A 27,997-nucleotide genomic window follows, 5' to 3' on the forward strand; every position below is an offset into this window, starting at 1 on the left:
GTAAAATCAAATCTTGATGCGGACATTACATACAGATATTACTGCTTACTATTAGATCATTACACTGTTGTGCTGCATTAAATCAAACTTGATGTGACGAGGTTAAATAGGATTTTATTTAAAATCAATATAAAAAGAATAACAAAAATATATGCTAAACATATTAATAACCCTGAGTGATGTTTTGGTTTGAATTAAAACTATTAGCATGCTATAGAAGCATGCTGACATTAACACATTAAAGCGACTCGATGGAAACAATTCAGCACATGCGGTCAAATGTTTTGAAGTCAAATGAGCAAAAACATGCTTTATTAATTTTGTTAAATGTCGTCGATACTGTCGCTAACAGGTCAGACTAGCGCTGCCACACCTCAGTGCCTCTGCTCGGACTGCTTCCTGCGGGAGGCGGATCAGGGCACCGGGGATCGCTGTCCTGTTATAGGGGGCGACAGTTCCGAGTTGACGTGTGGTACGTGCTCGTAGATATTGCTCGTATGGAATACGACGGTGGATGCTGATGAACCCTCTGCACCGAGATATGTAAAGACAAAAGTCGAGCGCGACGCCAGTACGGTGAGATACTTTCTGTCTTGGCACAATATGTCATTTTCCGCTGATGGATCCTGCATTCCGAAATCGGGTCATGTGACGATGCAAATGCCCACGGGTTACACATTCAGACGGGTTTGATGCGCTGTTTGAACGGTGTGAGCTCGTGCCAGCGGTAAATTTGAGAATGTAGCTGTCGATAGGATGGAGAGCGACAAAATTCGTCGTCCCTGAACAACATCTGTTACTTCCGAGTGGGTAACTTGAAAGAGTCCATTTAAAGAAGTAGTTCTGGTAAAAATGAAGCTGTATGTATCCATCCGCGCAAGTCACTTCTCTAATTCAAAGGCAACCTATTTCTATCTTCTGAAGCACTTTGGGGGAGATGTTAAACCGCATCATTTTACAAAAGTGTGATGAGTGGGTTTGTCACGTTTATGTATAAAACCTTTGTTTTTGACCACAGGTTTTATAAAAGTAGAAACTGACTACCACTTAATATGTTTAGACATGGCTTTGTGAATAGATAAAGAAAGCAAAGGGTAAAAGCACACGGTTTGAGAGTATAGTATGGGTAAGGTTTGACAGCTATGATTTGATATGTTGTATATTTTGTTTTGTGTAATAAATTATTTCTATTAGAGATTCATGATGATAATTGTTGATAGAACAAAAGCTTTGTTATTATTGGTGGTTACGTAACTGCTGATTTAATGTATAAGGCCTTTCCCCCCACATCCAATGGCATTGAAGAATCTTAGTGTGCATTTTACATTTTTTAAACTATGTTAAAATCTACATTAGTGAAAACGCAGGGTGGAGAAAGGAACCCCAGCGTATCTACTTTTGAAAGCGGATGAAGAATAAGCACTAACGTCGGCACTCGGTCTGTGTGTACGTTTCCCAAAGTGGATGAGGATGTTAATTGTCGGAGTTCAGGTGTAATCATTCTTTAATATGGCATCTTTTCGAGACTAATTAAAACATTTACTTCAACTTCAAACAGTTTACTGCAGTTTCTACATGTCATCGTTTGGATCAAGTTCCCCAGAATGACCCATTCACGACCCAACGAGTTTATTCCACCACCGGAGTGCCCTGTCTTTGAGCCCAGTTGGGAGGAATTTGCAGACCCTTTTGGGTTCATCAACAAAATACGTCCAATTGCAGAAAACACTGGCATCTGCAAGATCCGACCGCCCCCGGTAAGTTTCTTCGACATATAACAGAACTGTCAAGTGCACAACTGCGTTCGGTCGCCCTTTTCACTCGTAAATCGCAGATCCCGAAACACTTTTTCTAAAGACAGGTCTTTGCAACATGGCGGATTGCGGCTCCAGCCATTGCGAACGTTCGTAACGGCGTGTGCGTGTGTGCGCGCAGCTACTAGCTATGCGTGAATGCTCGCGTGTGGTTTACTCCACAATAACACCACTTACTTTATTCTTAGCAGAGTTAAATCATAATCTATCTTTTGAGTGTCACGAATGAATATTAACTAATACTTTCAGTTAATGTTTGGCTGATGGAAAATGTTTGGGGACGGAATGTGGTGATTGTTATTGTCTTCCACAATCAATGTTGGCTAGAATGTATCCACCCAAAAAAGAACAATCCCCGATAGTTCAACTCCCAGCCCTGGACAAGTATTATGTAACTTTGTTTCACATGTAGTTTTGGATATTTTGCGGATAATATACACTACCGGTGTCCGTTTTCCTATCATGCAACTTCCCTATTATTATTCTCACCTGAACGTCAAAGCATTTGGTTTAAAATAAAACCTGGTCGATGGTGTAAGGTGTTTGTTTATTATGCACAAGTCGATAAAATACATTTTGTAATGTTTATTCAGTGCTACGGAAATGTTGTATTGACCAACTATGGCCTTTTTTGATACCAAATAATGTAAAGCGGACCCGGTTGTCAACTCATTTATGTCGTTTTCTAAACAATTGAAGGATTAAGTTTTATTTGGGAGATAAATATGTTAAACATATTGCTGAAGTTTGAGGTGGCGTAATTGCTGTTCGTCGTTGTCCTCCATGTTGTGCGAGTTGTGTATTTGCATTTGGCCATTGAAACTGAAATTTGCTGTAAATAACAACGCAAGCGAAAAACGAAATTCTGCTTTCTTCGCGTTTAAAACCTCTATACAGTTATTTTCTGGCCGTCTATACATACGTGTGTTTGTGTGTATGTAATGTATATATGAACATTTGCTTTGTTGTACACAATTGTTAACACCCTAAAACGGCCTCAGTGGAAAGATAAAGACGTTTTGTTGTCATCTGTGATCATCTTTTTAAGCTATATTGCAAATGTGCAGTTATGAATGATATTTTAGCATGTAGAACTTTCAATTTAAATGTTAATACTCCTCCATAATCAATTGTTGGATATAATCTACCTCATGATGTACAGTGATTGTGATTTAGTGGGAAGCAAATCAGTATCTTTTGAAAATAAATCAATCTTTGCTTATATTTTAAACAGTATTTTGATCACAACTATGTTCATCTAAACCTTTTATCAACATTGTTATAAAATTTTTCTGTTCAAAAGGTTGCATAATGAAAAGCATACATGCTTGTCAAAAGCTTTTAACCACAAAGAAAGATCGTCTATTAGACAAGAGTTTATTTTGTGGCAAATGGCAAAAGCTTAACACTTTTCTGTCTTTATGTTAGGGATGGCAGCCACCATTTGCCTGTGATGTGGACAGACTGCATTTTACACCGCGCATTCAGAGGCTCAATGAGTTGGAGGTGAGACCTTTATTTGCTTGCTGTTTGTTAGATATGTTGTAGTTTTAGTTGTTTCATGTGGCCTTATTAAACCTAATATGAGACCTGCACAGCGTGACCTCTTTTTGGTCTGCCACACTTAAAAGCACAAGGGTTAGTGTCGTCTCCAAGAAAGAAAGGTCAGTAACAAAAAGGAAAGGTCACTGGTGGGAAAATAACAATAAGACTTCATTCTTGTCGCAAGCTTTATTGATTAAGTTTGCTGTTGTACTATTTATTATTTTGATTTTGATCTTAAACATTTGTATTGTTTGGAGACTTCTGGTTTGCTCATCAATGCTGCTTTTAGTTGATCAAAAATGAAATAAGACAATATTATTGTACAAATAGCTTTTTTGTTGTAGCATGTTTAATACATTTAAAGCGTTATTTCTTGATTGAAATGCTGTGTTTTTATGAGCCTGCTGTGATCCCGTGATCCATCAGAAATCATTTTTATAGGAGTTGATGTTTTAAACAGTTATGCACATTTATATTTTTGTGAAAGCCAATTGATGTTTTCCAGTTTATGATTTAATGGAGTTCAAAATAAGCAATCAATTCAAAGCGTTCTTTTCCTAAACCCCAAAATATTTGAACAATGGTGTAATGTTTATTACTTAGTTATAGATGTGATCTTCTAAAACACAGACCAGAAGCTTTTGAAGGAATGACAGCTGTGTTTGTTTTTCTCACTCCATTTTTGTATTGTATTGTTTCATAGGCTCAAACTAGAGTTAAGCTCAACTTTCTGGACCAGATAGCAAAGTTCTGGGAACTGCAGGGTTGTACGTTGAAAATTCCCCATGTCGAACGCAAAACCTTGGACTTGTTTGTGCTTTACAAGGTAGGTGTGATGTTATGTCAACTCTTGAAGTATACATAAAGTAGTTTTCTTTATGAAGAATTCAGATATTCTAATTATTAGCTACATCAGTGCCTGTAAAGTTACCTTGGTGCTTGTGCCCACAAGCATAACGTGAAAGAAGCTGAATGGGATTCAGTGCCCTGATGTGATGATAATGTCGTTGTTGTTTTTCGACGCATAGTTGTACAAGTTTAAAAATTACTTTTCTTCAAATATACTAAACATCATAAGCATTCATTTTATGTGTCATAGACATAAACAGGCTCTTAGGAGCTTATGGACCACTTGGGATGTCCAGGAAAGATCTAATTTTTTTGGTACGAATTGTTCACCCGCTAGCAAAAAAACAGCAAATATTACAAATACTTGAACCTAAACCCTGTTATTGTTTACAGTTTGCAAGTAGTGTCGAATTCTAGAGTTGAAAATGCTGTCATAGACATTCTCGGTGACATTTTAAAAATCAAACATGGAAGTAAACGCGTCCTTTGGTGTCCTCTGTTTCTAGCTGGTCAAAGAGGACGGAGGCTTTGATGTGGTCTGTAAAGAGCGGAGATGGACCCAGATCGCATTGAAGATGGGCTTTGCTCCCGGCAAAGCTATTGGCTCTCACCTCCGTGCTCACTATGAGAGGATTCTCTACCCATACTATCTGTTCCAGACAGGAGCTAATCTTATGGTGAGGCCGCTAAAGCGATTGTGTAACATCCCCTTTTCATCCTTACATCATCCATTTTCCATCCCTTTTTCCTAATAAATGTTCTTTGTTCTGATGATGCACACATGACAGTCATTGTCCCTGATTATGTTTTGGCAGAGGACTCATCTGTATGTGAACAGAAAGGGTGCCCTAGTTTATTAACAATTGTTGATAAAGCGCCCTAGTTTATATATGTTTTGATTAGAGACAGTAGTTTGGGATAAGTAACACTGCAAACATAAACAAACTACTACTAATGCCCTATAAAACATACACAGAAACAAGTTTAAGTAGCGTCTGGCAGGCTGTCCGTCTGTGTTTTGGTGTTCCTGTGGGTTCGGTGGTTAACAACTTTCACTGACGTGCATGTTTTTCAGTAATTTACCCACAATCCCCTCCCCCCCTCCCATAAAGGGGTGTGAATTCATTGAATGAGCCCTGGGCCTACTTGCCTGCTGCTTTTACCCCATGGTTAATACCCTAGGGGTGATCTGCTTTGCCTCTCACTGTTTCTGGCTTTAATAATGTCCATCCTGCTGTCATGTGGCTCGCCAGTTAATTTGATAAGAGTGAAGCCACATGTGTACACTTTTATTGGTGTTATAAATACAGCTATGTTTATTGTGTTGTTTGTTTTATTGTGAATATATGGTTAAAGTCAGAATTATTACCCCCCCCCCCCTTTTTTTTTTTCTTTTATTAAATATTTCCTAAATTCTGTTTAACAGGGCAAGGACATTTTCACAGCATGTCTGATATTTTTTTCTTCTGGACAAAGTCTTTTATTTTAGCTAGAATAAAAACAGTTATTAATTTTTTAAACACCATTTTAAGGACAAAATTATTAGCCCCTTTAAGCTAATTTTTTTCAGACTGTCTACAGAACAAACCATCGTTATACAATAACTTTTCTAATTACCCTAACCTGTCTAGTTAACTTAATTAACCCAGTTAAGTCTTTAAATGTCACTGTAAGCTGTATAAAAGTGTCTTAATAAAACATCTAGTAAAATATTATTTACTGTCCTCATGGCAAAGATAGAATAAATCAGTTACTTGAAATTGGTTATTAAAACTTATGTTTAGAAATGTGTTGAAAAAATGTTCTCTCCGTTAAACAGAAATTGGGGGGAAAATAAATCTGACTTCAAATATATATATATATATATATATATATATATATATATATATATATATATATATATATATATATATATATATATATATATATATATATATATATATATATATATATATATATATATATATATATATTTACTGACAGCAGTGAATCTCTCTTTAGCAGAACTCTCAAAAACCAACTCTGACAAATGACACCAAAGACAAGGAGTATAAACCCCATGACCTGCCTCAGCGTCAGTCGGTGCAACCAGTGGAAACCTGCACTATTGCTCGCAGAGCTAAACGTACAGAGGTAAAGTTCCTAAAAAATGAAAATATTTATATTGGCTTAAGCTATATGATAATCGTGAAACTCTGACATTTACCTTTTTTCCCCAAAGGGCCGCTGTTTTAAATCAGAACCGGGTGAGGTGTGTGAAAACAAACCCAACCTGAGGAGGAGAATGGGCTCTTATGTGGCAAAACCAGAACCGGGTACATGTAAGTATTTTTTAAATTTCAGCAATTACTTGTGAGAATCATTTTCAGTATATAAAACGTCATCATGGCTTGGTTTTAGCATCCATCTGTAATACTGTTCATTAAGTCACACTTTTTTTATTCAGGTTGCATTAAATTGATCAAAAGTGACTGCGTTATCATGATAAATGTATAGTTACATATTTAGTAGGGATGCTCTGATCGATCGGCTGGGGATCGGTGTCGGCCGATAATCACATTTAATGACTCGATCAGTACTCGCTGATCTGGCCGATCTCATGAACCGATCGCAAGCGTTTGTTTATTAGTTTACAAGCAGAGGAAGAAGCACATAAAACATACATCCTGGATTATACATACAGCAGCTACAACACGTGAAGATAATGAATGATATGTGGGGGCATGAGCGATAACTGCACTCATGTCACAGCAGCTAAAATACATACAGATGCGGTGTAACCTCTTATAGACTTTTATTGGTGCGACTCGCACGAGAGTCTCTTTGTTGCAACCATTGTATATCCAGTGTTTGAAGCTTCTATGACGTGAGCAGAGTGGTCGCCCCTATCTAGTGTCTCATCCAACCGTATGACGAAGCTCTGCGAGTCACCCGCATATTCATACCCGCTCTGTGACGGCTGCGAATTGAAAGTGAAAATACTCGATGAGAGTGAATGAAAATGTGTTTCTGCATTATAAAGCTTAAAGCATTAGAATTGATACTTTGTATCGGCCAGTCAGCATAACAAGGAATGGGTACTCTGTATCGGCTGCAAAAATCTTGAGCATCCCTAAGATTTACAAATGCATTTCAAATAAATTGTGTGTCTTTTTAACTTTTTTGCTGAAAATGTTTATGGTTTCCAAAAAAACAGCACAACTGTTTTAAACTTTTTATGGTGATGATGATGATGATGGTTTTTTGATTCTGCGTGTTATCTTTGATGGCTTGAGCTTTGACAAACAGATAAATCCAGTGGTTAAATCCTGCTTTCAGCTTCGACTCTTAAAAACTGATATATATATATATATATATATATATATATATATATATATATATATATATATATATATATATATATATATATATATATATATATATATATATATATATATATATATATATATATTTTTTTTTTTTTTTTTAGGGGTTTTCACCTTTATTGATAGGTCAGTGGAGATTTACAGACAGGAAAGTATGGGGAGCAGAGAAAGGGGAAGGATCGGCAAAGGACCTCGAGCTGGGATTAGAACTTGGGTCAGCACCTGGGTGCTATATGTAAAGTTATGCACTAACTCCTAGACTATTGGCGCAGACGACACTTAGAAACATTTAAATATTCTAACTAGAATTTTTTTTTTTAAATAAAATGCTTTTATTACCACTAGGCTGGACTATTGTAGCTCACTATACTTTGGGATTAGTTTCTTTATCCTGTTTACAATTTGTTCAAAGTTCTGCTGCAAGGCTTTTAACAGGTACCAAGAAACAGGATTGAGCATAGGCCTGGCCAGTCTCTTCAGTCATATAACCTGAGATTGTTATGCATCCCTAAGTCGAGGCTGAAATGCCCAGGTGACCATGCCTTCGCAGTAGCTGGTCCAAGGTTGTGGAATGCTCTGCCCCTCTATATTAGATCAGTTTCTCTCCCTGTTTGTTTTTAAATCTAGGTTGAAAACTTACCTCTTTGATTTCTCATTTTATCAATGAAAATCATCCGTTTGAACTATCATTTTATATATATTTTTTGTGATGTGTATTGTGCAGCACATTGATCAACTTCTGGTTTTGTTTAACAATGCTATATAAATTTGACATTTACATTCTAAATCAGCTGAGTGATTATTTCTGACAAACAATGTGACACTAAATACTGGAGTAATGTCTGCTCAATTTAGCTTTGACCTCACAATAAATTGCATTTTAAAATGTATTCACAGTTAATTTTGATAAATACATTCTACTTATGTATTTATCAAATAATTAGTGGATTGTTGAGCATAACAATTATGTTTTTCCAACCCTAAACTTAGTGTAGTGCCAAGTTTACAATCTCACTCCGGCATGATTTTTATAATATCTATACTTTACCCTTCTCTTTCAGTTAAAATGCTTCCAGTACAGGTGAAAGAAGAACCCATTGTGCAGCCTGTTGATGGTGAAAAATCAAAGGTGAGCGAAGAGGTCAGAGTTATTTGGTTTTCACTCTACAAAAACTACATTCCACATTCCTTCTTTTTGGCAACGTTTGGTTTTCTTGACCCACAGGTGGAGCAGTACATCTGCTTGGTATGTGGAGGTGGAGGTGACGAAGACAGACTTTTGCTTTGTGATGGGTGTGACGACAGCTATCACACATTTTGTCTGATCCCACCTCTTCACGACGTCCCGAAAGGTGACTGGAGGTGCCCCAAGTGCCTGGCTCAGGTGAACCACTCTCATCTGTCTACACTGGCAAACCGATGATTTTGTCACATGATTATATTTACTTAAGAAAAGGTTATGTGATCATGCGCTTGGAAGCTATTTTCATAACTAAATGATTACTGCTGTTGTTTATGCTCTTTATACTCATTTGCTCTCTAGGAATGCGTGTGATGCTGTGTAGTAATGGAAGATTTTATTTAACAACCGTTTGCATTTTGGCTGTGCAATTTTGATGAGCTGTAATGGTTGTTATCATTGTGTTTTCTATAGGAGTGTGGTAAGCCACAAGTTGCGTTTGGCTTCGAGCAGGCCCCCAGAGACTACACCCTCCGCACCTTTGGCGATATGGCTGACTCGTTCAAGTCTGACTACTTCAACATGCCTGTTCACGTAAGTGTATTAAATTATACTTTTGTGAGACAAGTATGATTGCATACCATGTGTCATTGGAATACAGGCCTCTATGTTTAGACCTGGTATTAAGATTTATTTCTGTCAATTCGATCACAAGTGGGTGACGCTAAATGAAGGTGTAAACGGTCTAAAACACCTACTTGCACCTCTCTAATTCAACATGTGGTGTCATGGTGTGTGTTGTTGAAAAGCACACCAAAACAAGGTACACATACTTAGCTGTGTCATATCAAAAACACACAAATCACCATCACTATCTATGTCTTTTTTATTTGGCCTGACTTACCTCTGTCATGAGCCATGGGTTTGTTTATTCAGTAGTCTTCATGTATTACACTCATAACTTCTGCAAAGGCATGCCAAAATAAGAAGAAAGAGACAAATGGTCAAAAGAGAGACTATAAAACCTTTCAGCATACAACTCATGATGGGATCACGAAAAATGCATGTTAATACCAGGTAAAAGCTGGACCAAAGAGTGATTTGCCCTTATTTTCTTCCAGATGGTTCCCACAGAGCTGGTGGAGAAGGAGTTTTGGCGGCTGGTTAGCACCATCGAGGAGGACGTCACTGTGGAGTACGGGGCTGATATTGCTTCAAAGGATTTTGGAAGTGGCTTTCCTGTTAAAAATGGCACATTTAAAGTCTCACCAGAGGAAGAGGTATGAAAATGACCTGGAGTCTTTATGCGGAAAGAGTTTAGATCACAAGTGCATGTTGTATTAAATTGCATTTCTGTTTTTTGCAGGGTTATCTGACCAGTGGCTGGAACCTCAACAACATGCCGGTGTTGGAAGCGTCTGTGCTGACTCACGTCACAGCGGATATCTGTGGGATGAAGCTCCCATGGCTTTATGTGGGCATGTGCTTCTCCTCCTTCTGCTGGCACATCGAAGACCACTGGAGCTATTCTGTCAACTATCTGCATTGGTATATCAGTCGCACTTTCCACATTGAAAGAAACATATATTTTAGATGCTAGACTTGAGTGTATCTGTTCTTACTGTGCAATGCTACTTATTAAACGGTCGTTATTAATGGACTTATAAAACGTTTATACTTCATTTTAGCTGTTACTACCAATTCTCAATTGTTTTGTTTTTTTTCCCCACTCACTTTTTGGTTTAAAGGGGGGAGCCAAAGACGTGGTATGGCGCTCCTGGCTACGCTGCTGAGCAGTTGGAAGATGTGATGAAGAGCTTGGCCCCTGAGCTCTTTGAGTCTCAGCCAGATCTGCTCCACCAGCTGGTCACCATCATGAACCCAAATTTGCTCATGGAGCATGGAGTACCAGTGAGTGGCCACATTTAATAGGTGGAGATGTGGTCTAAACGTAGACCATTAATAAATGATAGAACAGTTTGTGCGCACTTGATCAGCTTTCTCATCTGTGTCCTCTAGATTTACCGCACAAACCAGTGTGCTGGGGAGTTTGTCATTACATTTCCGAGAGCCTATCACAGTGGATTCAACCAGGGCTTCAATTTTGCAGAGGCAGTCAACTTCTGCACAGCAGATTGGGTAAAGAGCACTCTACTTGGGTAAAGAGCACAAAATGGGCATTTTGTAAATGCACGTTATGGATTTTAATCTAAACAATTTTTTCATTATTGTTTTTCAATACTCTCTTGAACAACTTTTTAATTTTTGAAATCACAATCCACATCTCAAAGTTTAAAGTACAATCAAAGTAATGAAGTTTTCTATAATCAGTTACACTCCTATATATGCAGAACTTTAAAGTAACTCTATGATGCTTGTTTTAATGCAAAATGTTGCTGTTTGGGCATGTTCTAGATGTCACAAAGCACAAAGACCAACAGGAAATTCTAATGAGACTGTTCTTAGAGCTCTTAGATTAGTTAGTTGCGTGTTTTTTCATGTTCAAATGACAAATTCACAGATGTAATAAACTGATGCACGTTATTTCTTCCCAACTGTTTACATTCACATAAATAACCAGCAATATGTAAACCTGTTTTTTTTTTCTTACAACATAAACTTTAGGTTGTCCGCAGGGTCTTAAGGCTGTTTTATACTTCTGCGTTGAGCGTTTAGGTGACCTATGGCGCCCACCTTAAGCGTAGTCGTGCATTTATACTTCTGCATGCTGTTTGTGTTGCAATAACACTTTCGAAACGCTAGCTGACATTAGGTTTTTTTTCTGTTCCTGCATCGAGTTTCTTCACTGGTGTTGTTTTTTCTGAATGCTACCTTAATGTACAAGTAGCTAAACTTCGCTCATTCTGATGCGGGAACCAGCGGACGTGCAACAACAATCAATTTAAAGTTTTAACCTAAAGTTCCTTTACTGCACTCCAAACTTGTAAACGATCGCTTCAACGGGTTCGTGTGGCTCTCATCCCTGCCTACACTTGTCAGCACTACCAAGTTGAACAATCAAAGAGCTTGTGCTATGTGTCGTTGCAACGTGCAGTTACATTTTTTTTAGACGTTTTTGCCATCGACCACGTGAGGGGTTTGCGATTAAGCTAAGGCTGTGCCGGAGCATATGCGTGCACTTGATGCAGAAGTATAAATCAACCTTTTAAGTTTTTGAAATGTCATAAATTTGAAAAAAGAAATTAGGCTTTAACTCTTAAATCCACTAAAATAGGGTGTTGTAGCTCAAAAATCATTTTAAACAGGCCTTAATTTTCCTTTTTCTATGTAAAGCTACCCAGTAGTCAGTACAATCATCAGTCCATCTAAAAAAAGTTTAACAAAAGTTACATTCATTAACTCTATTTACAAATTTGGTTTAGTTCTTCTTCTTACAATCACATTTAAGTTCATTTCTTTATAGCTACCTGGTGAGGATACTAACATTGACACAAACACACAATTTTTAAAATTTGTCTTTTTTTTTTTTTTTTTAAAGAAAAGTATGGCTGAAAAAAGTATATGTATATAACGATTTAGTTTGCTTGTATTTACACAGTATGTGTTTTAATTCTATTGGAGCAAGTAAAAACCTTTTTCACTGGCCATTAGATAAAAACTCTTTAGTGTTTATTTGCCCTATAAGTCTGAAATTTCTTCCATAACGATCTTAAATTTGACTTGGTGAAACCTGCAGAAACCCTGAAACTTGTTTTGTATTCGAAAGTTGACACGAAGCAGAACTTGGTTTATTATTGGCACGACATGCAGGGATCATGTGCATTTAAAAGAGATACATGAAAACCGCACATTTTTAGATTTTATGCCTAAAGGCGCATTTAGACCATGATAAATTATGCTTGAAGCATTTAGAGCTGAAACTTCACAGACTCATTCTGGGAACAATCATGACTTGTATTAAATCTTGTAAAGGCATATTAATATAACCCTTTTAATGCTGGATTGGTATAAACAATACATTAGAACAATCGTGAACCAAACCCCTGGATTTCTTGTCTTTCAGTTGCCTCTTGGTCGACAGTGTGTGGAGCACTACCGATCCCTCTACAGATACTGTGTTTTCTCCCATGATGAGATGGCCTGTAACATTGCCGCCAAGGCAGACAGTCTAGAGTTGGAACTGGCATGCGCTGTCCAGAAGGACATGAACGCTATGATTCAGGAGGAGAAGATACTCAGAGAAAAAGCCTATAAGCTGGTGGGTGGCTATTTTAAAGGCAGCGAGTTGGTTTAAGCTTCTGTAACTTGCACTTGCTGACCCAGTTGGTTAAGTAACCTGTCTAATAAGTTCTGTGTATCTATGATTGTATATATCTTATAAACAATTAAACCTTTATAGCTGTTGCGCCTACCCGCTTTGTTTTGTCTGCCTATTTCTAATTGATCCCATTGTGTTTGTGCTGTTCTCCAGGGTATGTGGCACTCCCAGCAGGTTGACTATGATATACTGCCAGATGAGGAAAGGCAGTGTGCTAAATGCCGGACCACCTGTTACCTGTCTGCCATCACCTGTCCCTGTAGCCCTGAACAGGTGGTCTGTCTCCACCACACCCAGGACCTCTGCTCTTGCCCTGCTAGAAACTACACGCTCAAGTACGTGTTTGCTAAAGCGAGACATTACCGCATGCCATGGGGTTTAATATTTGGCACTGCTGATCAAATGTTAAACAGTTGTTGCTTTTATTCCTCAAATTTATCTTTTTTTTTTGGCTTTTTACTTTCAACAGCTATAAATACACACTTGCCGAGCTCAAGACATTTTTCCAGGCTTTGACGGCTCGTGCTGAGTCCTATGATGACTGGGCTTCTAAAGTTAACAAGATTTTGAAAGCCGATCAAGACAATAAAAGTGGTGAGTTGTTGTTGTTGCAGTGTGTTTGTTTTATTTTAAAATATATATCCATCTTGTATTACTTTAGAAAGTAGGGCTGCACAATATATCGTTACAGCATCGATATCGCAATGTGCACATCTACAATACTTGCATCGCAGGAAGTGCAATGATGAGTTTACATGAGTGATGGTAACAACGGCGCTATTGATGAACGGCGTTACTAACGGTGATACTTTTTTTTTCAGTAATGAGTAATTAAATGAATTACTGTTCCCCCCAATTTTGAAACAATAAAATGTGTGAAGCGGTTTTCATGCGAGCAGCGTTTCTAAAGCCATGAACTCTTTCTCTGGGGTGGGTGTGTTTGGGGCTGGGGCGGGACCATAGACTGTAAAAGATATGGATATAGTATCCGTGACGTCACCTATAGGTTTCTGAAGAGCGCAAATGAAGCTACATTTGTGTCATCGCACTGACCGGAGGTGTCCAAAAAAGGGCAAAGAGGTGGAGCGTCAGTGAAGCTACAGACGCCTGCTAGCATTTTGCTTAGACAGCTTTTCTTTGAGAAAAACGCCTAATACTCTATTACCTGCGACTCGTTTGTGTTCTGACCACATGTGCTTGGTTGTATACTATATTAATAAAGTGTTTAGGTTTTTAAAAACACTGTAGTAATACATTAAGCTACTAAGCATTGTTCTTATGACGTTTTTCTACTGGTGGAAAATGCTAATTTACTTCCAAATACTTCATAACGGATTTCATAAATAGCCTTGCATTTACGAACACAGACTATATTTGAAGTCTTTCAGATTCTGGAGTGCATTCAAGTTCTAAAGAAAATAGTAAATGATAAATTATCTTAAGTAAAGCAAATACATTTATATATATGGTATGCAAGTATATAATTTCATTTACCTGAGAATTGGAGGCAACTTGAGTTGTTTGTTAGCACAATTAAGTGCACATAGTATGCCATATTAACTGATAATTGTAGAAAATAATTCCAAAAGGCATCTGACTGTGTAAAGCAGGGGTGTCAAACTCAATTCCTTGAGGGCCAAAGCCCTGCACAGTTTTCAAATTCATCCCCCTCACAGTTGTCCTGAAGGGTAATATTAGCTATATGCACCAAAGCCATCTTTTGTACCAGGCTGTAAACATGTTTTTATCAGCTGTTAAATTGGCTAATTTAGCATTGCAGTCAGTGAACATCTGGAGTTGCTGGAACCAGCCCCCAAAGGCCAGTCGATGAACTGCAGTTTCAGTTACATTTGTATTGGCTTCACGAGGGAGAGCGGGAGGTTGCCGCTTGGGCGGGACACATAACCAACGATGGTGATTGGTGTGTCTGAGAACGTGAAGATTGTCTTACATAGAGTATATTTCCATCATTTACACACTGGCACATAAACAGTCAGTCACACTCACACACACACCAAGGAACGGGTGTCAGAACGATGGCAAATCCAACAAGTTCAAAGGTAGCATTTGCAAACTAGAAATATAAGCACTGAACTTGTTGAAGTTAAAGGCAAGCAAGTTTATGTATCGTGCAACTTAAGCCCAGGAAAAAAAAAGAGTCTCTGCGTCAGTGACAAGTAATTCTAATCTAATGAAGCCCATCACGTCGTCACATGCTGCCACAAAATTAGTGCTTAAGATCACAGGTAATAACGTGAACTCTGCTACCAAAGGATGAGACAAAGGCACAACCTCAAAAAGCAAATAGCACTTAATTTTTCTCCACCTCAAACACATTACTCAGACAGAATTAAACACAATACTCTCTAGATATATAGTCGAGGACATGCTGCCGTTGTCTCTCACTTTGTCCCACAACATTTAACATTTAAAATAGTGTATATTGGTATACAATGATTTATATTTATTTTACACTCATTTGATGCATTAGTTTTTTTATATGTAACCAGTAGTTACTTTTCCTGGTAATTAGTTACTTTTATGTAAGTCAGTTACTAACTCAGTTACTATTTGTGAGAAGTAATTAGTAATATTACCTAACTATTATTTAAAGGAACGTGTCCAACACTGGTTTATATGTTGAGATTATAGTTTAGCAGGAGCCACTGTTCAGTACATTTTGGATTCACTGAAGATTTCACCCATAATGGAGTGAAAGTTTATCAATTGTGTGTGTTTTTAAGGCCTGTGACTGCGTGAGAATTCGGTCACAAAAGTTTAAAGTAGGAATGCTCTGATCAAGATTTTTGCAGCTTATACCATTCCTTGTCATAGTGATTTGCTAATGCAGAGTACCAATTCTGATGCTTTAAGCTTTATAATGCATAAAGCACATAAGTATGAAACTTAAGTGGAGATCTCTCCTTACCTAAGAGAATGAATGAAGGATGTTCCATAAAACTCCTAAACATTGTCCAGTTTTTTCAAAGTTACCCATTGTATATCAATAAACTCCCCACTGGAAGGGTTTCAGGGCAAGTGGATGTGCATTCGAGATATCTTTACCATGCTATTCATTTAACCCAACAAATGTAAAACTTAGAACATCACTATGCCTCTCGCAATCTGTTCTCTTGCTAATTCACTCTCATCTCCATGATTTCTGGGTTATTTTATCTTGGCCAGATTGGCGATTACTGATCGAGTCATAAAATGTGATTTTCGGCTGATAATGATCTCCAGCCAATCAATCAGATTATCCCTAAAATTGTTATTTGTACTGTTGGTAAACTCAAAGTTGTATTTTTTTTATTATTTATACAATGAAGACCGTATAGTGTTTATTTTACATTTGATTAATCAATTTCAGTACCTGAATACTGTGATGTAAAATATTTCACTTCTATCCTTCCAATAATAGTTCCCGTAATCTTCCAGAATAATTCCAGTCAGTCTTAATGAATGAATTCTTTCCAAATTGAGCTATTTAAGCTATCTGGTGAAAATTTTCCAATATTTTGCAGCCCTATTAAAAAGTTATTCGTTATTAAAAACATTTTAACAAATTTTCCTTTTTTTAAATACTAAGAATTTTAATACTAATACAGTAAAGTCAACAGTTTATTAAAATTAGTTTTAAAACAAGAATAGATGTTTTTCAGTAGTTTTATGACAATTGATCAAAGGTTTTGATCCACTTAGTGCATGCGTGTGTGACACAATCTCCTTGTAATAGCAGTGAGATCAGAGAACAGTGTCTCATTTATGTAGGTAGAAAAATATGGAAATATATTATCAATAAGTAGGTGCCATTTAGGAGTACTTTGAGTTTTTCCCATCAAAACAGTTCTGTTCCGATAAATGACAGCTACAGTAATGTGTAATTTCACTCATTTGAACTTCAGTTATTATTTAAGTACTTGGCTCAATCATTGCATTTATTTCTTTAAAGTTTTAAATATTTTTTTATGTTAGATTTGGAGGAGCTCCGCTGTTTGTTGGCAGAAGCAGAGAAGAAAATGTACCCCGAGACCGACCTGCTAAATGACATGCGTCAGGTCATCCAGAATGCAGATAGATGTACCATAATGGCCCAACAACTCCTCAATGGCAAGAGACAGACCAGGTACATTTATTGCCTTCTCTGATATGTAAATCTATCCACAGATCTTGCAGAACGTGCTTTAAACTAATGCAAAACTGTAATCCTATACTCATCTTGGTGAACAGGTATCGCTCCGGTGGGGGAAAGTCTCAGAACCAGCTCACAGTAGAGGAACTGAGGGCATTCGTCAATAAGCTATATGACCTTCCCTGTACCATCCGACAGGCTCCTTTTTTGAAGGTATTAAAATTTAAAACATCTTGCGTAATTCTCACAGTCCCCAGATTTCTTTTTTTTTAGTGTTCATTGTAAATGTTAATTTGAGTACAATCATAGTATTTCAAATTACATTTGGTCCACAGAATGTGATCTTTAATGATCTTACAATATAAAGACTATGTTCATGTGGCAGGTTTGACTATACGTTATACTTAAATAATTTATAAAAAGAAAAGAAACCGAAAGGAAGCACTATTGACCAATGTGAGAACATGCGTCTTAATACAATTCCCTTCTGAAATATTTCAAATTACCTTCATTATGCATATATTTATTAGACAATACATGCATATTTGTAGATGTATATATTAATGTACTTAAATATACGTAAACATATGTATATTTTTCTATGAATTGATCATTCTCAGGGCTCGCAAAATCCCATAACCTGGCGTCCCCAGGCTATTAATTTTTTTGTCGGGCTATCAAAATCTATCTACACCAGGGAAGATATATTTCAATGCCTTTACATTCTCTCACAAAGTGGATGACTATGTGTGTGCTGTGCTGCTGATACGTCAGCAATAAATCCACTTGTTGACAAAGGAGAAAAGCCTATAATGTAACTAGTTTAATAGGACATGTTTAGTAAACAAGCCGTTCACATCATGTTAGGCCTGTCTAAGCTATGCAAAATAAAAAAATTTATATCTTTATGCTATTATTCAATATTAAGATCAAGAGATGTTAGTTAGTCATTCAGACTGTAAAGTGAAGAGCACGTGCTGGAGAGCGTGCATATCCGACAATAAAGGTTATAATGTAATGTTATATGTCTACTTTTTGCGGTTATTTAGCAGGATCGGTAAACAATTGTCAGTCAGCATGTGAAAGAAATTATCAGTTTATTTTTTTTGACTTGCACCTAAAGGGATATTTAAAGCGGCAGTTACCCAAAATGAAAACGAACCCACTATTTACTCCCTTCACTTGTTTCAAACATAAGTTTTAAGTTTTTATTCTTTGTTAAACACGGGTAAAGATATTTTTAAGAAAAAAAGTTTTTGAAAGGGAAAGAAACCCGAACAGATCTGAAATGAGTGAAGGGTGAGTAAATAATGACACAATTTTTGGGTGAAAAATGTATTTGTGTCTTTACATCAGAGCTAAAATCATTCAGATTTTACAGGTAGCAGTGAGTTAGTTATATTAAAAATAATCCAAAATAACCACAAGGGAACATTATACTATAACTACTTTGTTTCAATCTTATTTTTTGCAGCTTTAAAACATTCCATTATGTTACAATGTTCCCTTGACATTTTTTTGGTTATTTAAAAGTAAATATCTCGCCTATAACAAATGCCATTTTATTTTATTTATTTTTTATTTTTTGTAAATGTATGTTTTTGTTTTCATTTAATAAATGATGTAGTTTCTATTTGAGCTATTTAAATTCACCATTTATTTGAGCTACCAAAACCTGAAGATTGCTTGCTGAAAGGTGTTGCAGGAATTAAAAGATTTTGCAAGCCCTGATCTTCTATTTATTAATAGCTACAAAATCAGGCCTTCTCCCTGAAATGTATTCAACCTATTACCTCAATTTTCCCAGGAACTTGTACTTCAAGTTCCAAAACTGATTGTTTCTATTTTTGTAAGGTCACATCTATCTAATTATTTAAAGTTGGTCTCTCTTATTGTAGACATTTGCATGTGATTTAATTTCCTTCTGGCAGCCAAGAGAGTACACAGCAAGTATTTATTGTCTCGCATTACTGTATCTGGATTTACAGAGCTAAAATATAACAATTTGCTTTCTAGGATTACATCTCTCGAGGCATGTTTAAGAGGCTCCTGTATTTCTTTTCAATATTCTTGAAAATACATGCATTTTCACAGTACAAAAATGGTTTGCTTCATCACATCCACAGTTAAGCCAACGTTTAGGGGAGTTATTTATTTAGCTGCTTGTAAAGGTGTTTTTCCAACAGTATTCTTTCCAGTTTAATGAACTTGTTGATTTCCAAATATTTTGACCACTCTTCTTCAAAAGGGGTTTCATTTTTGTTGCTCCCAGGTTTCTTGATCTGTCATTTCCCACCCTTTTCCTCCCACTCCAGGCTCTCCTGAACCGCGTTGAACAGTTTCAGCAACAGAGCTTCGATATGCTTGCAGAGGACATGGCTGGTTCCTCAGCCCTCCAAGGCCTCCTGGATGAGGGCGCGGGTCTTGATGTGGAGTTGCCACAGCTGGCGGTGTTGAGGCAGAGGCTGGAGCAGGCACGCTGGGTGGAGGCCGTTCAGGAAGCCAGTGATCAGCCGGCCGATCTTAGTCTGGACTGCATGAGGAGGCTCATAGATCAAGGCGTGGGTCTTGCTCCACATGTCTGCGTGGAAAGAACCATGGCCCGCCTGCAGGAGCTGCTCACTGTCTGTGAACACTGGGAAGAAAAGGCCCATAACATGCTCACTGCTAGGTTTGTAGTCTTGTTTTAATGTTAACCAAAAAATAAAAGCACCTGCTCTTGGTTTTGGTTTGGCGTAACCAAGCTGATGCAAACCAATTTATTTGCAAACTGTTCTGCCATAATTTGGCTTGCAAATGCTTGATTGGATGGCTCTTAGTGAATGAAGTTTATGCATATTGAAAAAGGCCAATTACATGGTTGAGCTAGTTCTGATGGGCGGCATCTACAGTTGAAGTCAGAATTATTAGCCCCCTGTTTTTTCCCCTAATTAATGTTTAATGGAAAGATTTTTTTTTTTTATCCAACACATTTCTAAGCATAATAGTTTTAAAAACTAAATTCTAATAACTGATTTCTTTTATCTTTTCTTGATGACAGTATGTAATACTTTACTAGATATTTTTTTAAATGTTAGTATTCAGCTTAGTGCAATTTAAAGGTTGGGTTAATTAGGTTAACTAGGTATGCTAAGGTAATTAGGCAAATCATTGTATAACAGTGGTTTGTTCTATAGAAAAAAAGGCTTAAGGGGGCTAATAATATTTATAATAATAATAATAATAATAATAACAATAATAATTTAATTTTATTTGTAAAGCACTTTTCCTACATACATGCAACTCAGAGCACTTCACAAATAACAAGCATTGTAAAATAAACCAAATAAACAAATGTATGGACAAATTAAGCAAAATGATACTCCTATAAAAGCATACTTGTACACACATAATGCATATATCTACACAATCACACACAATAGTCCTTACATATGCATATACATGCACACACTGTACATGCATACACACAAACACCTAGACTATATGCATATATGCATAAAATGTATACACTTCACATACTGTTGTATTCATATGCAGTTTTAAAAAAGTGCATCTTAACACACTTTATTGACCTTAAAGTTGTTTTAAAAAAAAATGTAAAACTTTAAAATTAAAACAAATGAGACTTTCTTCAAAATAAAAAATATTATAGGAAATGCTGTGACACATTCCTTGCTCTTATAAACAGCATTTGGGAAACATTTGAAAAAGAAAAGAAAATGTACAAAAGGTCTAATAATTTTGACTTCAGTTGTATCATGTCCATACTTTATCATTCAACTTTTTGGGGTTAATAAGAATACATGTTTTAAAAAAAAGTGTTCTAAAACTGTTTTGTCTTTATTAATGAGCGAATGTAAAACAACTTTGAACCTCAGCAAGGTTTTACCTTGGTTTATTATTGAATTTATGCTTTTTAAATGATTTTTGTAAAGAAATAAGATCTTGACAAGTTCAAATTGCATATGAACAACAAAAAAAGTTCATTTCTAAAACCCACCTATTTATTTCTATCAAAACAACATAGGAATTATTCCTTACTTTAAAATTATGGTATGTTAAAAAATTAAACCCAGAAAACATTGTGCATTTTGAAGATCTTAAAGAAAGGGCAAAGTTTTAGTCTCTTACTAATATATTTGCAGTTAATATTAATTTTAATGCATCTCTTACTGGTAAAAGCAGAACAGCCGAATGAGGGTCAATTAATTAACTATATTAATACCTTTTAGAATTCAGAGAATTATCATAAAAAATAAAGAAAAAAGTGATTACAAACTTTAAAAGTAATAGCGTAGGTTAGTATTAGTAAACCTTTGTTGGAAAACAATAATATCTCTGACTATTTTACAACATGTCTAAATGATTTGATGTATATTCTCGCTTTTCTGTTTGCTCTTGTTCAGGCCTCGTCATAGTATTGAGACCCTTGAGGCTGCTATACTGGAAGTGGACAGCATCCCAGCATACTTGCCCAGCTGTCTTCAGCTCAAAGACTGTGTAAGCAGAGCCAGAGAGTGGATAATGGAAGCAGATGCTCTTCAGGTACGTTTCCCATGTTTCTGTAGTGCTCCATTATTCAAGACTCTATGATTGGATACATGGAACCCTGTGTAAGTGGCTCTCGGTCCATTTAAACATTTATTGCTACAGGCTGGAGGGCGTATTCCTGGTCTGGTCACCCTTTCTGAACTAGTGTCAAGAGCCAAAGGTATTCCCGTAATGTTGGAGGCACTCACTCGACTGGAAAGCTTAATATCTGAGGTTCAAGCTTGGAAGGAAAGTGCAGCTAAAACATTCCTGTTGAGGAACTCATCCCTCTCTCTCCTTGAGGTAGATGCTTGATTTATTAAAGTACCTATTTTGTGTGGTAACATAATTTTTAGGTGGGTAAATTCATTGTTATTGACTTCTGTGTTTGTCTTGAAGGTTTTGTGTCCTAGGTGTGAGACGGGATCGCAGAAGTCCAAGTCTAAAAAGGCGAAGGAAGGCTTGGTACCATGCAAGAAAGCTGATGTAAAACTGGACTCCCTTTTTGATGTGGAAAAAGTGCTTTCTACGAGCAAAGATACAGCTTCAGCGGTAGGCCACTTTTTGGTGCAGAACTAAATGAAGGTTTTGTTTTGTACTGGCAACCCTTGTAAATTTTTTGCAAGACTCAAAAGAAAGAGTTTCTGAAGGTTTTAAAATTTGTTCAACCAAATTTAATACCTTAATTATCTTAAATCATATAGTAAAAAAAGCCTTGGCTATAATTTTAAAGGGAAAATTAAAATTTGACAATGGAAAAAGCGAAATCAAAAGTGTCTCAATGTAAATATTAAACATTGAATTTCTATCGTTATATTAAAATAACAGCACTGCTGTTTTACACTCAATACTGTGATTCAATTGCTTATTCTAATGCTTAAAGCATGAAATAAAACATTTTCATGATTCATCAAAATTAGATTATATCTTGTAGATGGATGTTAAGTCAAGTATTCAAACTCATCTGTTCCAGTGAACCATTGGGACTAGTTTCAAAATATGAGTCAGTGTATTTAGGTTTTGTGTCTTTGAAAATGTTTATATATTTGACAATGTTAAAACATTTCCCTGTTCACATGGAAATTACCAAAAATCCTGTAATAATCATGATGTTACAATGTTGCCCATGATTGTTACATGACTTTACTGTTTTCACAATGGGCTATATGTACATGGACTTTTAATTTTCAGCCAGGCAGCCCAAGGACTTCCAGTGAACTGAGTCTTTCCATTACAAAATTGTCACGTTTAAGAACTAGTTTGTTTCAAAATCATCGATCTTCATTGCCTGTTACAATATGAAGAGGGTCTCAGATCGGACAAGAACCAAATTAAATTCAATTCCATGTCTTTAAAATAAGAGTTTATTTTTACCCCAGTATTTTCAATGGAAGTTCTGCGCTAGCCTGTTGCTACTGCTACTGCTACTGTTGTGCTAGTGGTTACATCGGTCTTTCATCTTGTTTTACACTTGAACAACTAAATGAATGCTTAAGCCTGTATAACTGAATATATTGTAATTACATTACAACATCGATGCTGTAAAAACATACATAAAAATATTCACTCTAAGCTTTCACCGGAAGTTTAACATTGGCTTTAAAACTGTAGTTGTGCAAAACAACTACAAAATGTGTTTTTAAACATTTGCATATTCAGGTTGCCAGAACACAGTGGCCATGTAAACAAATGTTCAAAATGCATGAAAAGTTTAACTTTTTTTTTATAATACTTTATTTATTTATTTTTTTAAGGAAGAAAGAAGAAAAAAATAAAAATTTGAATAAAAAATACAATAAACAGGTCACTTTAACAAATACAAATAAAGATCTGTTTATATCAGGGGTGCCCAGACTTTTTCTTATGAAGGGCCAAAAACCAAACTTGATTGAGGCTAGTTGGCCAAAGGTAAATCAATTTGCCATGTGTAAATTCCTATTTTATTTATTATAAAAGTAACTAGAAAACATTGATTTATATGAACTAACACAGCAATTTTTTATATATAAATTTTTTAATGAAATTATTATAGTAAAAACTAAAATAATCTCATTTATAACAAATGGAACACTGTTGAAGTAAGCACTAGTTTTTGCTTTGATTTGCTCACCATATTTTTCTATCCATTGAGTGACATTAAAAAAAAAACATTTACAACATTAAATTGAAACATTTGATTTCAGTTTGCTTTTTTGTAGATCAGCAATAAAACAAACAAACAAACAAAAAAAAATGTTATCAACCCTCTCCATCCTTTTCACTCTCTTCTCTGATGGGACGTTGGGCTAAATCAAAGGTTACAATGGGCCAATTTCTTCCAAGTTTAACATATTTGGTTTACAATGGTGTAAACTGATTTTAGATGCATATTAGTATAACTTGAATATTTACGTGCATTAACAAGTCTGAAATATGACTTTAAAAACTCTTTTAAATGCTATGACTGCTAAAACCTTGTTATTTGTTTGTTCTTGAGTCCTGACTGCTCAGGTCTGTGTTAAACACTCATATTTGTTTGCTCTCCTCCAAACAGATGGCCACTCTCAGTGACGTACATCAGAAAGAGCTGGACAGCCTGTCCATGTTGAGGACCTCAAATGAGTCAAAGTTCCAGTCTTCGCCCAGCTGTTTGGCCCCCACAGTGTGCTTGTGTCACACCGTCCCTGCGGGCCCCATGCTCCAGTGTGAACTCTGCAGAGACGCCTACCACAGCGGCTGCGTGCCAGGCTTCAAAGACATCCAGATAGGGCAACCCTGGTTATGCCCACTCTGCAAGCGTTCTGAGAAGCCACCCCTGGATAAGGTGCTTCCTCTGCTCGCATCCTTACAGCGGATTCGGGTACGGCTTCCTGAGGGCGATGCTCTGCGATATGTGATTGAGAGAACGGTGCGCTGGCAACACAAAGTGCAGCAGGTTTCTCTTCCTACACTGCATCCAAACGGAAAGGTGAGAATTTTGTGCTCCAATATAAACAGCTCGTAAGATAAATGCTTTGATTTAATTTGAGGATGTTTCAATTTATTTATTCGATGCAGGCAAGGCACATTTCTGGATTTACATCATCTCAGACACTGGAAGGGAGCAACAGTTCTTTCTACATGCTGCAGCCGTGTATTCCTCTCAGTGGTGAGTCTGTGACCTCTGATGTTTTAATAAAACTCACAGAGTGCTTGTAAACGTCTGGATGTGAACAGCTGGGAACCTGTGGTGTGTTCTAGAGCTCAGTGCTGAGTTGGAGGAGCTGCTGGTGGAAGGGCTTCTCCTGCAGGTGACTTTGCCGGAGCTCCAGCAGCTTTATAGCAGCCTGATCAACAGGTTTTCACCATCACAGCACTCCCTGCAGAGCAGCGAACATGATCACCAGTATCACATTGCTCAAGATCGAAGTCCACCTCACAGGAGCCCCTCGCACAGCAAAGGACAGGTGGGAGAACATGGCCAACTTTCTTACTGACAATTTAGTAACATTGACTTTGCAGCATTGCAAATTATTTTGGTTTTAAACCTGGAGTTCCCAAACTGCATATGCATTTTGACCCTGAACTCTTTTTCTGGTCATTTGAAAAGGCTTGAATTTGAGTCTAGTGTTTTCGAGGTTTGAAAAGTGCTTAGATTTTAAATGAAGTGCTTAAAACTTAAAAATAATAATTTATCCTAACAAATAGGTGATAATAATAAATAACTAAATTCCTCCTTCAGAAATTAGACCTTTTTATTAATGTTTACATTTTTAAACAAGTGGCAAGGGGAGTGGCATGCATTGCAAAATAATCAACTGTATGAAATACGACCTGAAATCTTAAACAGAGTTTTAAGCCGTTTTAAGACCAGAAGTGATTTTTACCAGATGTCGTATTGGACATACAAGAATAACCCATGATCTTTTGCTCAAAGGTTAAGACGCTACTCAATGTTTGTACTACATAATTCCTCTCACAGTAAAACACATTTTACTGGACTGTCCTGCTTTCCAGAAAACTTTTTTATGAAATAAACTCTCTTAAAGACATTTTTAGCAAAGTGACACCAGGAAAAATATTAGAATTTTAATCACGCGTTAGCGGTTAAAATCCTGTTTAATTGATGTATTCATTTGTCTGTTGCTTTTTAATTGTAGATTTATTTTTTAAATGATCTTGCCATGAAAATAGCCTTGGTTGCTGACATGGCATTAAATTAAAAATCCATTAAATTACATTCATTTTTTTTTTCCTTTACATAAAATGAAAATTCTAGAGACTCTGCATGTGCCTGTTGTGTGCTACCGTTTTAGTCCTTTTCAACATTGGACTTGGGGCAAACATGCCATGTTTTTCTTTAGAATATAATACTTTAGAATACTATAGCAAATAGCATTTGATGTGAATTAAATATGTAATTTGCCACACTAACAAATGCTAAAAAACCTAAAACACATCTGGAAAGTGCTTGAAAAGTGCTTTGTCACAAATATGAGAAAATAGTTTCTACATAAATCTGTATTATCTTCAGTAATCAAAAAGTATTCTTAAAGTGTTTAAAGGTGCAATTTTAAAATGTTTTAATCAAATATTTGTATATTTATTATACAAAAAATACAGTGGAACCAGTCATTACGTTGCACAGTGCTCATTTAGTAAATCAACAGCTAAACAATATGCTAATTGTGCCCATTAATGTTAAGTTAACAAACATTATGCCAAGTCGTCACAAAAAAACAATGCATGGGAAATTGCTTTGGCCAGCATGTTAGTAGCAGTGCACTAGGCAGCAAGCTAACGTTGAGTAGACAATTAATATTTAAATCGCTAATTTAGCATATTCATGGAAAATGGCTTCGGTACTCAGCATTTCTGCCGCAGCTAACTCGGATAGAGGGGGACACATCTTCCCCCCGGAATTTACACCCATGTGCTAATGTCATAATAAATTACAAAATCTAATTTTTTATCACAAAAGCTTAAGTATAAGACTTCTAACTGATTTTGAATGGCTTTTTTTGCATCTAGGATGCAGTTCCAGAAATCAAAAAGGAACACGAAAAGCTGGAGAAGAACAGCAAACGGCGCCTAGAAAAGGAAATCACAGAGGGCCAGTACAGAGACAAGATAAAGAAGCCTAAAAAAAAGAAGCCTAAAATGATTAAAGAGAGGAGAAGAGAGGAAAAACGAACCACCTCCCCCTCCAACTCCCTTTCTGACCCATCAAATTCAGACGACTCTGAGGAGGACTGGTCTGTGTGCTCGGCAAAGCGATGCCAGCAGCCAGAAGGAAACGAGGTAAGTTCTAGCACAACTGAAATGTTTTTGTTGCTAAAGCAGTGCATCATTCTTGCTTGCGTAATTGGTTTATTTTAAGGCTCATGAATAATTAACACACTTTTCTTCGTCCTCTCAGGTAAACTGGGTCCAGTGTGACGGCAGCTGTAACCAGTGGTTCCACCAGGTCTGTGTGGGAGTGTCTGCTGAGCAGGCCGAAAACGAGGACTACATCTGCGTCAGCTGCGCAATAAACGATTTGTCAGAATAAGGACCAAAATCATGTTTTTTTCGAAGGATAGTCAAAAAGGCTCCCCGTTTTGCACATAAGTTACAGCACCAAGAATGCACCAGATATCATCCTCTTACTGAATCCCGCCCTCCTCGCTCCCTTGGTGCTACTGCCTTCTTGATAGGACTGTTAACAAGAAAAAAATCTGTATGATTCTTCAGCTTTTTGTTTTGTATTTTTGAAGATTTCCTTCTATAACACTTTTCTTTTCCTTCTCTAGAGAACGTGATGCATAGATGTACCTCAGGGGTTTCCATCCCATAAATGCAAAACAAAGGGGAACTTCGGCATCCCCAAAATGTATTTTTGTTCATATTTATTATTTTATTTCTTTCCCCAATCGCCTTGAGAATTTCTTAACATGAATTTGTCGATCTGGGCTATTTACACCAAATAATATTAATTGGACTAATCAAAATGGTCTAAAATTATTTTTGGAACCCACTGTTTTGGTACATGTGTCTAATAATATAAAATATTATTTATTTATCCCAGCAATAACGCGGCTGGTTACCCTGATTTTTCAGTAGCTTGAGATCTGCTCTGATCTGTTGCTTGATGCATTAGAAGTGTTTGTACAGAATCCTAATGTAGGTTGTCAGACAAAAAGAGATGTAGCAGGCAGAAGAAAAAGCTGTGTGAAAATATACTTTGTGATGTATACTGTGGCTTTCTTTAAAACAGATCTTTTCCGATGTTAATTCAACTGTGGAATAAAATGGTTTGTTCTCACCTACAAACACTGATTCACTTCTGGTGTCATTTGTGTGCAA

General features: G+C 36.6%; 1 protein-coding gene across 6 annotated transcripts; it reads left to right on the top strand.

Annotated features, from left to right (window-relative positions):
• The first annotated feature begins 153 nt into the window (after positions 1 to 153).
• Positions 154 to 27,974, top strand: kdm5ba (lysine demethylase 5Ba). 6 transcript variants are annotated; one of them, NM_001347607.1, is given in 28 exon segments: positions 154 to 576; positions 1,559 to 1,757; positions 3,243 to 3,320; positions 4,063 to 4,185; positions 4,715 to 4,885; positions 6,210 to 6,341; positions 6,430 to 6,529; positions 8,635 to 8,702; positions 8,799 to 8,957; positions 9,228 to 9,347; positions 9,875 to 10,033; positions 10,120 to 10,301; positions 10,502 to 10,664; positions 10,773 to 10,892; positions 12,778 to 12,972; positions 13,186 to 13,367; positions 13,502 to 13,626; positions 17,008 to 17,158; positions 17,263 to 17,377; positions 19,480 to 19,835; positions 21,571 to 21,709; positions 21,818 to 21,997; positions 22,094 to 22,246; positions 24,228 to 24,641; positions 24,731 to 24,821; positions 24,914 to 25,119; positions 26,684 to 26,953; positions 27,072 to 27,974. In NM_001347607.1, coding segments are annotated over 27 exon segments (4,437 nt in total). In that variant the 5' UTR covers positions 154 to 576; positions 1,559 to 1,604; the 3' UTR covers positions 27,204 to 27,974.
• Positions 27,975 to 27,997: the final 23 nt, after the last annotated feature.

Source organism: Danio rerio, chromosome 11 (genome assembly GCF_049306965.1).
Source record: "Danio rerio strain Tuebingen ecotype United States chromosome 11, GRCz12tu, whole genome shotgun sequence".
Classification (NCBI taxonomy): Eukaryota; Metazoa; Chordata; class Actinopteri; order Cypriniformes; family Danionidae; genus Danio; species Danio rerio.

Bases quoted from the DNA above. Each gene is read 5' to 3' on its own strand.
- kdm5ba (XM_073915530.1), top strand. From the start codon at position 1,605: ATGACCCATTCACGACCCAACGAGTTTATTCCACCACCGGAGTGCCCT. The intron at 13,368-13,501 runs GTACGTGTTTGC...TACTTTCAACAG, and splicing joins GCTAGAAACTACACGCTCAA to CTATAAATACACACTTGCCG. The intron at 24,822-24,913 runs GTGAGTCTGTGA...GGTGTGTTCTAG, and splicing joins GCCGTGTATTCCTCTCAGTG to AGCTCAGTGCTGAGTTGGAG.